Consider the following 14246-nt stretch of genomic DNA (forward strand, 5'->3'; position numbering starts at 1 on the left):
GGTTTTCCTGCTACTATAGTGTCTCTTTAAAATCTAGTTAGACAAGGCAAAGTCAGAGCAAACATTGCAAATGAGGAGAAATAGAAACTATGTTTCATGTCTATTCCTTTATGCATCTGGCAGTCAGTATAGAGAACATATACAAAGAGCAGATATTTTAACAATGATTTGACCAGGAGCTAAGACTGGGGCAAGTTTTAAAGTAAACAGAAGCTCTCCTCAAGTTTTAATAAAATGTGATTTATCGTATGATCTTATTTGGTTATGTTGTGATGAAAAACACTTGTGTGGAAATCTTACTTTATCATATTTGTTTTTCAGGAAGTCAAAGGAGTGAAGAATGACCAACCCCTCACACCTACCCAAACACGGTGCATCTCTGGACATTGATGACAGTCAAGGTGATGATGGATCTAGTCAGAATGATACATTTCCTCTATCCTCCCTGGCCAACCTGTTTGAGAATGAAGAAGGGACAGTACCCCCTGAGGTAACCCAAACTCCACCGGTACCTGGGGATATCAAACAGAACCGTAAAATAAGGTTTCAGGGGGCATTCAAGAGGGGAATGCCCAACCCTATGGATCTTTTGGAGTCTACCATCTATGATTCCTCCGTTGTACCAGCACCAAAGAAAGCTCCCATGGATTCTTTGTTTGATTATGAAACTTACCATCATCACCCTACAGAAAACAGACGCAGGCGCAAGAAGATGCATACAGAGTAAGTGATAAAACATATTAACTATGTTCCTATACACATTTGCTTAAAAAGTGCCAGTTGAAGATGTATACCTCTGAAACTAGGATATGGGTGTTCTTAAACAGAAAATTATGACCTCCATTGAAAGGACCTTTTTGCTTGTTCGCACGCCCTGTTTGATGTCATGCCACTTCCATCTCCCACGTCCAGTCAAATGCTTCTCGGTTCTCACTGGTTTAGAGCTAACGCTCGTATTTTGAGGTGGGGAGGGGAGTGTGGGGTAGACGAGGTAAGGAGAGTGTATATGTATGTATATGTATATATATGTATATAAAAAAAAAACACTAAGAAGGATGCATATAAATAAATGTAGGGAGGTGGAGGGAGCTGAGAGAAGGGAGGAAGGAAGGGGAGATATTAGTTTCCCTTTGCAGGCTCACTAACAATAGATGCGGTTTTTGCACAGATTTAACATTAGGCTGCCTACGTTACGTTTGCTAGGGGTGTACTTTTTTTTCCCCGGCACAAAAGTGCAGATATCACTGTATATTTAGTGTTAAAACAAAAATGCGGCACAGATTCCTTGCTCTTTTAAAAGCAGAAGTGGTCATGGAGATTCTAGTAACACATTTAAGATTAGAAATACATCCCTGTAATGTAGGAAACAATTATACTTAATATCATTTTGACTATTTTGTAATACATGCAAACATTGTCTACCATTTTCTGTCTCGTTTATTAGGTGTTACCATTTTGTTATTGGCCATACTTCCTGGGTGGGAGTTTTAAAAACACATCTAATATAACCCTCATAATTTGTGTCTGTCATCTAAATATTATTTTTCATAAATTATTTTAAAGCAATAATACAATAAGATCATTATTATTTTTTATCTAACCGAGCTATAGTAAATTTAGCTGGAATTACCTCCTGGAGATCCTTGACTGTTTCAATGTGGAGGTAGCCATATTTAAAGACATCCCTGAGATTGCCATATGCTTTGAAACCCTGAGACGAAATTAGACCATTACAAAAACTACATAATTGGCAATTCATATTTGTTATTTATATTTCTGAGAGTGTGACGTTAGTGATACCATTAAATAACAACAATGGGTTTGTACCAGAGTTGTCTGCAATTTTTAGGTCTCTACTGAGACAGCCCTGATTTTGGCATGCACCAAATCTTTTCCTAATGTGATCATATTGGATTTATTGATTTAGTACTTTATAAGGAAATTATCAATCCTGGAGCTTAATAATGTAAGCTGAATCATATATATTAGAAAATAATAAAATAAAACGCTTATATCTTAAAGTTTGTTTAAGTAAACCTTCCATCTGCTTATGTAATTAACAAATGCTTAAGATTCGGTCTACTGATATGAACATGTATCTCTATTGTTAGCTCCTTAGAAATCCTGGAATGTGTATTCAGTTTAAGGTACACATATGGCTGAATTACTCCATTATTTTTACACTGTTTTTATTTTATTTTTCTTTCTTTTTTTTTTTTTTTTTTTTATCTTGCTGGAAAAAAATTAAGGTAAAGCAAGAATGCCATCATCAATATCCCTTGCATATTTCCTCAGACAATTATTCAAGTCTCTTGTCCTTAAAGCGGTGCTTTGCAGGTTTTGTTTTTAAAAAACGTTTTTTTCTTCATTTGCTGTTGTGGGGTTCAGTCTAAAGAACGCCACAAAGGGCATGATGCAGAAATCATGAACAGAGGAGAACAAAATGATGCACCCAGGCAGTAGCATTGCTAGAGCTTTTGCCACCCTGTGCCATCCCTGAGTTTGCCACTCCCATCAATACACACCAGTCCGCCGCAGACTGGCCAGTCAGAAACTTAGTCACAGACTGAAGGTGCCTGGCGCCCATGGGCAAAGGCTGTCAGGGGAGATCGAAGGGACTTCACTCACTTTTTTTCACTGTTTATATTAATTGCAAAAAAATGCTGCTCCCTGACAGGGCCCGTACGTGGAAATATGTCACTGATTTTACAAACTAAATAGTGAGTTGTGGTTACTTGACAATATTACTCTTCTGCATCCATTTTTTTTAATTTGCTAAATGATAGCGTAGTTATTTGTCATTTAAAAATGATTAGCTATTAAAAATAAGTTGTATCATAGCATGTGAGGTGTGACTTGGCGCTTCTATGTAATCACAAAAATCCCCTGTGCCACCGATCACTCACTAGGGCACCAAAAAAGCAAATAAAACACTATAATGTGAGAAACACACAATATAATAGGGGAGTGCAGTTAAAACTGTATATAGAAATAATAGTGAACAATACTTATTGTAAATAGTTCTTAATTACAGTTTATTTTGAACACATCTGTATAAAAGATCTAACAAAAAACATTCATAGTGGTGCAATAATTATATCTGATGAACGTAATTTTTAACATTGATCTAGGCCTTATATAGCAGGCTCTGGTTTTAACGGCATGTAGGTTAGATGGCTGGTCTCCTTTTAAGAGAATATGGTCCACAATATCTGGAGTCAGACAAGAAATTGCATCTTGATCGAAAAATCGATGTATTAAATCAAACTGCCAATACAGAAATTAACAGGAGCGATCAATAAGCACAACCTGCTTCGACGTCAAGTCTTTATCAAGTGCATTAAAGTCTTATGTTACCGTCCGATTTTTAAATCTCTCTGGCAGAAATGTTTTTTCGCGCCATATTCAGCATGGTCATACGGTATCAGGTATACGCGGGTGTTCATATATCTGTCCACTGACGTATATCCTATGTGTCCAGGATTCATGCCTAACTTTGGCTTATTGGTCACGCCGACTACACGTATCCATTCGTACAAGGGGGGCGTGCCAATACGTCACTACCGGTACGCGTCATCCAGAGTCTTCCATGTCTATGCATTCCACCTGGCACGTACGTTGTGTAAATAATACCGTGGCTCAAAATCTTTGGTAACAAACTTATAAAAATGCCAATTATTTATAAACATACAATATTATATACATTAAGCATCATCTTATATATTTGATAAAAAACATTTACATAGACATGATATATAGACATGATATATGTTGAATAGATAAATAATGTTAAAAATACCTTCCACATAAACACATTATAACATATCCACCCTTTTATGTTTGGGTATAAAGAGGAAGGGGAGTACAATGAAAAAGGTACAAAGGCAAAATTTACTAAATGGGGGGGAAACTATGGAAAGATTGTATACCAAAAAATGATAATTTACTGGGGTATTTATTATGTTGTGAAACACTGTCGTTGCAATAGCCTCTTTTGATGTTTTACATACAGTATATTCAAGCATCCTTGCTTTCAAAGGTCTTGAAGTTTTCCCAACATATTGAAGATGCAAGGGCACGTGAGCACATATACACCATATCATATTATTACTGTATCCTGTTTGATCACAGCAGTTATTTTCAAGATGGAGCTGGACGGGGGTGACAGAGAGAAAGAGAGAGAGAGAGAGTGTGTGTGTGTGTAAGGGGGGGATTGACTGTGGGGGGAGGTTGACTGTGTGTGTGAAGGGGGGATTGAATGTGGGGGGAGGTTGACTGTGTGTGGAGGGGGGATTGACTGTGGGGGGAGGTTGACTATGTGTGGAGGGGGGATTGAATGTGGGGGGAGGTTGACTGTGTGTGGAGCGGGGGATTGAATGTGGGGGGAGGTTGACTGTGTGTGGAGCGGGGGATTAAATGTGGGGGGAGGTTGACTGTGTGGAGGGGGGATTGACTGTGGGGGGAGGTTGACTATGTGTGGAGGGGGGATTGAATGTGGGGGGAGGTTGACTGTTTGTGGAGTGGGGGATTGAATGTGGGGGGAGGTTGACTGTGTGGAGTGGGGGATTGAATGTGGGGGGGAGGTTGACTGTGTGTGGAGCGGGGGATTGAATGTGGGGGGAGGTTGACTGTGTGTGTGGAGTGGGGGGAGGTTGACTGCATGTGGGGAGGGGTGTATTGTCAGTGTGTGGGGAAGGCTGTTTTACTGACCAGTCTCCCACACTGAAATACCTCTTATGTTTTTTCTTAATCTATTTCCTGGTGGGCTAGCTATCCCGCTGCATCTCTGCCGAGCGCAGAGCTGAAGACCACATGATAGGTATCTCATGAGCTCCAGCTCTTGAAGTGTCAGTGTTGCCATGGTTACCCACAGCAAGTCTCTGATTGGATCGTGAGACAGTAACTTTACTGTCTGCAGCTTTGTACCCGGCAGAGCTGCAGACCTGAGGCTGTGCTGGGCTCTCTCCCTCTCAGGGCTGTGTGGAAGGCAGTTTTGGGTGGCATACAGGGCAAGCCCCCCCCCCCCCCCCCAATTCCTCAGTATCAGTCCCTTGGTCATGGGCTGAGGACCTGACGGGTCAGTCTGCCCAATAAGAAAGACTGCTCTTTGCCCCAAAAATATGCAGCCCGGAGCATTTATCCCCCGCACCCCCCTTAGCTACGCCACTGCACCCAGGTATTTAGATCCAGTGCTGGGAAGAAAAGTTAATGAATATAAATTAAAGGCAAGTGGTAATAAGGAATTTCACCATTAAAATGCTTTAGGGAATGAGGAAAGGAAAACAACAACAAAAAAGTGCTACTTTAATAAATTCCTTTATGAAAGAAAACAATAATTAGCTGTTATTTGCATTATAGCCAATGTATTTTTGCTTACCCCCCCCTCCTGCTCTGCTGACATCAGATCGGTTGGGGGTCCTAATGCGCATGCGGGGCAAGTGATGTGCACAGAGTAGTCCTTCCCCAGCATTGACTGAATGCTTTCCTATGGGGATTCCTATGGGGATTTTAAAGACACTGGAGGAGGATGTCCCGCATCATTTCACGGTGCCAAACTCCATGAAATAGCAGGAAGCGTCTCTTATGGCTGTCTGTTATGGCTAAGGGGGAGAGGGACAGTGCATCCAAACCACTTTAGTGAGATGAAGTGGTCTGGGTGCCTATAATGTGACTTGTCAACTTGCTTTGAATTTGTATTTCAAAATGCTAAAGCTAACCATTTTCACCCTTTACTTATCCAGCTAGTGTTGTTTTCTATCAATACTCAAACTCTACACAAGGAACGCTATCTAGGTGTTTCTATATAATTATAAACACATGCTGCCTTGCACATTTTGTTCCCTCATGATGGTATTTGCCTTTATAATAATAATAATAGCGTGTGTGTGTGTGTGTGTGTGTTTATATATTATAAAGAAAAATGAGGCTGCATTCACAGATCTTGGCAAACAGATTATTTTATTAAAGTAACAAAAACAGTGTTACAACAAAATAGCCATTTTGACCCACTCCTTCTATGAGGAGAAAGATGAGCATTGGATAGGACCATCTCCTAGAGAGCGATGCCTGACATTTTAGGTGGCAGAGCAGTCAGCAGCACTGAGGGAGATTCTGCGCTGGAGAAAAGGTAAGTAAAACATTTGACCAATTATATGGCAGTTGGGGGGGGGGAGGGGGAGGGGGAGGGGATCTAATTTGACCATAGACTAGGGCACTAATTTGACCATAGACTAGGGCACTCTATTGTTGGGAATACAGGTTTGTATTTCTAACGCTATAGTGTTACATTAATACTCGTCTCACCTTTACATGATTCTCATGCTTTAGGGCAACTTTTTGTTTCTGCATGTTCACATCACAGAGGACAAACTGGTTTGGTGGCTTTTCTTAGGACATAAAAATACATTTGTACAACTTGATAATTAAATTACACCCCATGGTAGTACATTTGCTGGTACGAAGAACCCACCCATGTCCCTATTGAACTGGTGGCATGATTTCACAGACCTTCCTTACACAACACATACTGAATCCAGCAAAGGTGTTAACTGTAGCATTGCTGGTCCAAGAGCGAAGTTCTTATTTGAAAAGGGGAAAAAAAAAGTTACTAAAGGTCAAGATGTAAAAACAAATGATTAGTTTTATTTACATGTTTTGATTTAATGATGATGAAATGGCAAAACCACTATGCTTCAGATTTCACTTTCACCCCAGAATCCTCACAATGTTTTCAATTCCAGCACAGTTTACTTTGCTATTATTGTACGGACAAGCATTTGTTACTGTGGCACTTTGTTTGGGAAAATAAAAACTTACCTGTAAAGGAACACTCCAAACACCATAAACAATACAACACGTAGCCTGGCCCTGGTGCCCTCCATTGTAAATCAGTCCTTGCAGGCCCAGCCCAGGATTGCAATTGGCCGCTTCTGCTTAGGAACTTCCAGCTCTACATAGGAAATAATGAAGGCAGATACCGATGCCCAGTAGTCTCCAGGTAATAGGAAGCCAAACTGTTCTGAAATGCTTTGACCGCTTACTATGGGATGCCTTCTAGTTCTAGGGGTGAGAGCCACAAAGCTTGTGGTCTGCACTTCCAGTGAGTGCCATCCAAATACATTGCTATTTCTGGTAGCCTTAGTGGGTCTGGGCCCTAGTTACTGGGTTTGTATTGGCCTCAAGAATTCTGATGGCAGCTGACCCTGATGATGAGGCTAAGGGTTTGCTGAGGGTTGCAAAACTGCTCCCACAGATGTTGCACACTTCGACCACTCACATCATTATAGGGCCTCTTATTTAAGCTGTGTTCTCAAAGTCCAGAGCCGTCTATGCCAGAGGTACACTGATAGACAAATGTAAGCATTGACATACCTTTAAGGAATTTACAGCAGTAAAATAGGCATGTCATATTTTATATAGAAAGCCAATTTAAGTCTTCTAGCACTCGCTGGAAAAAAAAACACATACTAGCTGCTGTTTACCTTATAGAATGGCCACCCCTTGCCAACACTAAAATAAAACTCTGTAGGCAAACTGCATGATACTTGTCCCACCTATCCTGAATAATGGAACTACAAATTAAAATCTATCACTGTTAGTCAAAAATAGATACATAGATACATATATTAAAGGCAAATAGTAAAAAGAGCCAAACTGGTATTACAAACAATAGAATCTGTAAAAACAACATAAAGTGCCTACTTTGGTGCTTTTAGTGAGTTGGTTGGCTTGGGTATAGTCCACCTTATAGTCTCTCCTTTCTAAATATCAGACAGGCCACTTTTTTTAATAACAATTAAATCATAGTGGTGGCACATCACATTATGTTTTGCCTGGAGTTTTAAATTGCTCATTCACTTGAAACATGCCTTGGTAAGGTTTGAACACTCAAATTGGACATAAATAATCAGATCTCGCATGTGTAAAACCATAAAATATGCTTACAATATTTTGATGGAAACATGTCACATCCTGCTGTACCAGGGAACTCTGCTGTGTACACTTCAGCATGTTTCCCCGTCCTCTGGTTGACCTGGTACTTTTTGTTCTAATATCCATTTGTCTCCATTGAGAAAGTTGCATGGAGGAAACTTTTTTTTTTTTTTTTTTTAATTATTTTTTTCAATGGTGTAATTCCCAGAATAGTGACTGTTCCTACATTAACTATTCTACGACCCAGTAGCCATGGCAATGGAGCAGTCATTGTACTGGGATATATGTGTAAACCATTTGATTTGCCTGTGACATTGCAAAGAAAGAAAAATGCAAGATTTAGACTGCAGTGCACTGCTCGTTCAATGCAAGAAATACTTACATGTTTTGCTACCGAGAAATCCTATTTTGGTGTATATAATTTGCTGAACTGTTTATCTGAAGGAGTCCCCTGGCACTGTCCTTCTATTTAGTGTAAAACCATTTTGGATTGGTTTAACTTTAAATAAGGATCACTGGCCACATGCAGCCTGGCCCCTACTGGAGGTATGGCTATGGCCGAGATTACACACTTACTTGTGTACCCATTTTTACTGGTAATGGGTACTCTGATATGCTAAAAACAGTCAGCTGACACTCAGCCAATCACAGCTGCCCATTGCTGTACAAGCTATGTCCTCATTAGCCAAAGCAGCAAAGAGGGGAAGAGCTGTTGGGATCAGGTAGTTGAAAGAGGATTTTTTGTTTTGTTTGTTTGTCTTTATTTGCTCGTGGAGGAAGAGCAACACTGTAGTGTTGGGAATACAGTTTTGGATTCCTAAAACCATAGAGTTCCTGTAAAGAAAGGCTAATCCACTCCTGCAGGAAAGCATTCAATATCCGTTTGTCAGCAATCATTTTAGTTATTCGTACTAACCAAGAGTCTTTGATTAGCTTGAGGAAAAATAAATATCTGATCTATTTTGTTGTTCATTATATAAATTACATCTGTGAATCGTGAAATTGTCTAAAATGGTCCCAGATTAGTCCAATATCTGCATGCTTCAAACAAACCATTTTGTAATCAAGGTTTAGAATTTCAACAAAAGGAAGTAATTGGTCTGTAAGTCCACTATTTCATTATTTCACAATTCCAGGTAAAAAATAACTTTTTGAGTAGGATAATATACTTAAAATAGAAGAAAAGGAGAAGATCCACTCCTTAAGACTAAATCATAAAGAAGAGAAGTATATAGCTTTGATTTATTTTAAAGACCACACTGCAAACAATCTCCTAGTGTTAAACATCTATTTTTCACTAGATGGTTTGTGACTAAACAGAGGAGAGTGTTACATTGTATCCTTATTAAATAAACTCTGAAGTGTAGATAACTGGGCGGCATACTTATAAGCTTTTTTTAAATTTGTATTTTATTAAGTTGATACAAGCATTATACAACTTTTCCAATGTATGCAAAAAGAAAACCTATATGCGCACTGTATGAACAAGTACGGATGTAATGACTGGAACAAAATATGATACTGCATTATCGATTTGTCAAGCATTTTTTATACGGCTATATAATTGCCAGCGAATTTGTATAGGGCCAAGTGTCTCAAAAGAGGCAGCTTATGTTGCTAAGCGCTGTGCAGGCAGTCGAAAACTGTGGGAACGGTGGGCTGGGATTCTTGGTAGTGTTTTCCATTTAAAAAATAATAATTTTTTTTTTACTTGTTTGTGTTAGTGTGCCCATATTTCTCCATCCTCTGTGATGGTGATAGGCTCTGGATCATCCACTGATGAGCTCTCTGTAGTTCAATCCCCGGCTATTATTATTATTATTTATTATTATGAAAAATTCTGTCTAGCTATCTGTGTCAATCTCCTCTTTTCTGTTTAAACTGAGAATGGGATATCGGCATATATAGCCACTCTATGGCCCTCCTAAAGTATTATCTCCAACTCCCTTGATCGGTTCATTATTGCTGATCTCAACAAAGTATCTCAGGTCACCGCAATAGTGTTCCTGGGTGCTGCAGCTGATTTTCGCACTTAGAACACCAAGGTGATCTGTGGTAAGTCAGAGATGTTGGGTCATGGACATATGGCAAGAGCTTCTCATTGTTAATTTCAAGGATACCTCTTAGGCACAGGTTCCTATGCCTATGGCGCACCTCCAATGTGGTCACCGTCTGGCTCAATTGTTGCACCTGAGAGGCAAGTCCTGCCAGTTTATCATTTGTGTCTTGAAATGTCTTGTCTCTGGAGGCCTCTCACACCTCTATCGCCTGTACCGTTTGGTGAACCACTCCAATTTCATTATGTAGTACTACCTGGAGATCCTCCTTCCAGACGTTCCCTGGGTCTATGAGGAACATCTTTATGTCCCCTTTTGTTGAGGGTGATCATCCTCATCTGACAGAGCCAAGAGGGATGCATCACCAGATCGAGTGGAGGCTAAAAGCTCCTCATCCTCCTGCAAGCCCTCCGATGCCTCCGGTTTACATTGGGCCTCGGGCACCATCTTTGATTGCTGCTGCGGCACTGGTCTTTCGAGTCTTATATCAGGCTGATGAGGTGCTTCTGGGTGATAATGTTTTTGCTTTTGTGTCCATTGTCTCTTCTTGTGTGGTACTAGTGTTTCTGGTTATAAGGCTTTTAGAATTGCGTCTCAAGTAGCTTTTCTCGCTGGGCCTTTGCAAAGCCTGGCAGATATAACGTCTGATCAGTAGCGCTGTCGACCACGCCCCTCAACTTATCCACTTTTGACTCTCCTATTGGCATAAAATGAAAATCAAAACACTCAATTGCTTAGATCAGAGACTTCTCCCCAAACCTAATCACAACAAAGTACATACTTAAGAGGTAATCATTAGATCTGCAATGCAAAAATAAAAAGGTGTAAAAATCATTAATCTGTGCTAAGGAGAAAATATTTTGTGTGGGGAGCTGATGTTCAGTTTAAAAGTAGAAAATTAAAAAAATATATAGCTTGAAATACAGAAATTAACCATCCAATTTTAGACAACCCCTAATGGGTACGTACAGCATAGGGTCAAACAACTTCCCATCCCTGAATATAACAAAAATAGGGCAAAGGCAATTGTCGCTAAATATAATAAGCTCTCTCACATTGCTAGCAAGTATACAATCTAGGTAGCTAGTGCTGCACATTAATTTTTACTGGCCGATGGCTAGTCACAAGTGCACAATCTGAGCACTGGCATAATATTGTAGAATATGTATGTGTTTTTGATAATGATTCCTCTCCGTTTAAAAGATTTTGTGCAGAATGGTATCCAAATGTCGAACTTAAAGGGCTACTAAAAAAAAAATAATATAAAAAAAAATGGTTTTCATAAAACACTTTATGGTTAGAGTAATCCTTTCTGTGCTGACCCCCTTGTGACCGGGAGGTGGTTACACCTTGGCAGCAGCGGAGTTAAACACTGATGAAACACTGCACATACAGACTCCAAACACTGTAAACAATGTGTACATTATGTTTCACTATTTTTTTCTGGAATTGATAAAACAAACTGTATAGTGAGACCTCCTTACACTGTCCTTTCCTAAAGTTCATCAGTTCTTATGTAAAGTTGACATATCAAAGAGGGGAGTTTTTGTGTATATAGTTACCTATTTATTTTTTTCATTTATGACTCTTCTCTTTTCCAGGAATCAGAATTCCAAGACGGATAGCCCCGACCCTCCACCGGTCATTAAGATGTTTAACAGACACATGCTTTTTGATATTGTATCGAGAGGTTCCACAGCAGAGCTGGAGGAGTTTGAGCGTTTCTTGTTGGCACAGAAGAAGCGGCTGACAGATGAGGAATTTCGAGGTTAGGTGCTGACGCTAAATAATTTGGTGTCTTTCTTTAGCTCTGCTTTTCTCAAATACATCCCACAGAGTTTAATCTGCAGGAATCTTAAGCTTCTAAGGCAGGCACATACCAGAATGCACGCAATAAAAAACATAACCCCTATGCTGCCAGAGTGGACTATCAAAAATCATGGTTAATATACCAATTACACTCTTAACCCCTTAACCCCTTAAGGACCGGACTTTTTTTGCGATGTTGTACATTTGCGACCAGGCATCTTTTTGACACTTTTGTGGTGTTTGTGTTTAGCTGTAATTTTGCGCTCTATCATTTACTGTTCCCATACAAATTATATATTGTTTTTTTTCAGGACAAAAGGGGCTTTCTTTACATACCATTATTTATATAATCTCATGTAATTTAATTTTAAAAAAATGAAAAAATATGATGAAAAATTGAAAAAAATACATTTTTTTTACTTTTATGTGAAAAATCTTTTATTCATCTACAAAAGCGAATGAAAAAAACTGCTAAATAGATTCAAAATTTTGTCCTGAGTTTAAAAATACCCAGTGTTTACATGCTTTTTGCTATTTTTTTTTGCATGTTATAGGGCTATAAGTACAAGTAGGATATTGCGGTTTCAAAACATACATTTTTAAAATGTATCAATAGTGACATTGTAACACTATTATCTGTCATAAATCGCTGAATAACACCCCACATGTACATATTTTTTTTAAAGTAGACAACCCAGGGTATTCAATATGGGGTATGTCCAGACTTTTTTAGTAGCCACTTAGTCGCAAACAATGGCCAAAGTTAGCGTTCATATTTGTTTATGTGTGAAAAAAGTAAAAAAAACTAAATTGAACGCTAATTTTGGCCAGTGTTTGTGACTAAGTGGTTACTAAAAAAGACTGGACATAACCCAAGGTATTGCAAATGGTGTGTCTTCTTTTGCAAATGGTATGCCATCATGGGGGTAATTCTCATTCCTGGGCTACCATACGCTCTCAAAGGCAACGTAACCAACCTGGCCATTTTCAATGTAAAAATATTTGACCCATATATTTGACCCTGTAACTTTCAAAAACGCTATAAAACCTGTACATGGGGGGTCCTGTTCTACTCAGGAGACTTTGCTGAACACAAATATTAGTGTTTCAAAACTGGAAAATGTATCACAACAATTATATCATCAGTAAAAGTGCTGTTTGTGTGTGAAAAATGCAAAAAAAGTCACTTTCACTGACAATATCATCGCTGTGATATGTTTTACTGTTTTGAATCACTAATATTTGTGTTCAGCGAAGTCTCCCGAGTAAAACAGTACCCCCCATGTACAGGTTTTAGGGTGTCGTAGAACGTTACAGGGTAAAATACAGTGATAGCAAATTAAATTCTCTGTACTCTCGGCCTGGGTTGGCAGGCAGGTCCCTTAAATTGCAATTAATAAAATAACTTAATTATGTAAAAATATTACATAAATATGCACGTAGAATTTAAATATATATGCATATTTATATATTTGAAGTCTACGTGTATATTTATATAATTATTTATGTAATTTTGTATATGGACATATGAATAGTTCGCATTCTTTTTATTTATTTATTTATATATACATAGATATATATACAATTTAATTCTAAGTGTATTTTGATATAAATATATATATATATTAATATCAAAATACAGTTAGAATAAAATTTCGTATAGATATATAATTTTTTTTTATTTTTATTATTTTTAATTTTTTTAATTTAAATTATTTATTATTCGTATTTTATAATAATATATATATACAATATATATAGTTATTATATATATTATATATATACGTGTGTAAATTAATTATAAGTGTATTTTTATATTAATATATGTACATATTAATATAAAAATACACTTAGCATGACATTATATATATGATATATAGACATATATTATATAGGTATAATATATGTCTATATATCATATATATACACATATATTATAATATTTTTTTTTTTTATTAACTATAACTTTAATTTTTTTTTTTTGATTTTACAGTTGCAGGGAGACTGCCTGTCAGCACAGACAGTCCCCCTGCAGGCAGAGACTAGGACACCTATTGTGACCATGTGGTCGCCCTGTTGGGCGATCACATGGCCACAGGGGTCCTAAACCGCCATGGGGAGACTGTCAGCACAGACAGTCCCCCTGCAGGCAGAGACTAGGACACCTATTGTGACCATGTGGTCGCCCTGTTGGGCGATCACATGGCCACAGGGGTCCTAAACCGCCATGGGGAGACTGTCTGGGCTGCAGGCAGTCTCCCCACACCGGGAGCACCGCCGATCGCCGCCGGGGGAACGACGGCGATCGGGTAAGTACATTTTAAATTTAGGACGGTTCAGGACCGTCGTCGGTCGGCAAGTGAAAAATGCCGATGACGGTCCTGAACCGTCCAGCGTCCTTAAGGGGTTAAGGACACATGATGGAAATATTCCGTCATGATTCCCTTT

General features: G+C 38.7%; 1 protein-coding gene across 2 annotated transcripts in view; it reads left to right on the plus strand.

Moving 5' to 3' along the window:
- TRPV4 (transient receptor potential cation channel subfamily V member 4) overlaps nucleotides 1-14246 on the plus strand; it is a 108656-nt gene that overhangs the window by 24963 nt on the left and 69447 nt on the right. For both annotated transcript variants that reach the window (XM_063454665.1, XM_063454663.1), the window contains exons 2-3: nucleotides 322-723; nucleotides 11591-11757. In XM_063454665.1, the coding sequence (XP_063310735.1) occupies nucleotides 341-723; nucleotides 11591-11757 (550 nt within the window). In that variant the 5' untranslated portion in view covers nucleotides 322-340. The remainder of the gene's footprint in view (nucleotides 1-321; nucleotides 724-11590; nucleotides 11758-14246) is intronic.

This window comes from Pelobates fuscus, chromosome 5 (assembly GCF_036172605.1).
Source record: "Pelobates fuscus isolate aPelFus1 chromosome 5, aPelFus1.pri, whole genome shotgun sequence".
Lineage (NCBI taxonomy): Eukaryota > Metazoa > Chordata > Amphibia > Anura > Pelobatidae > Pelobates > Pelobates fuscus.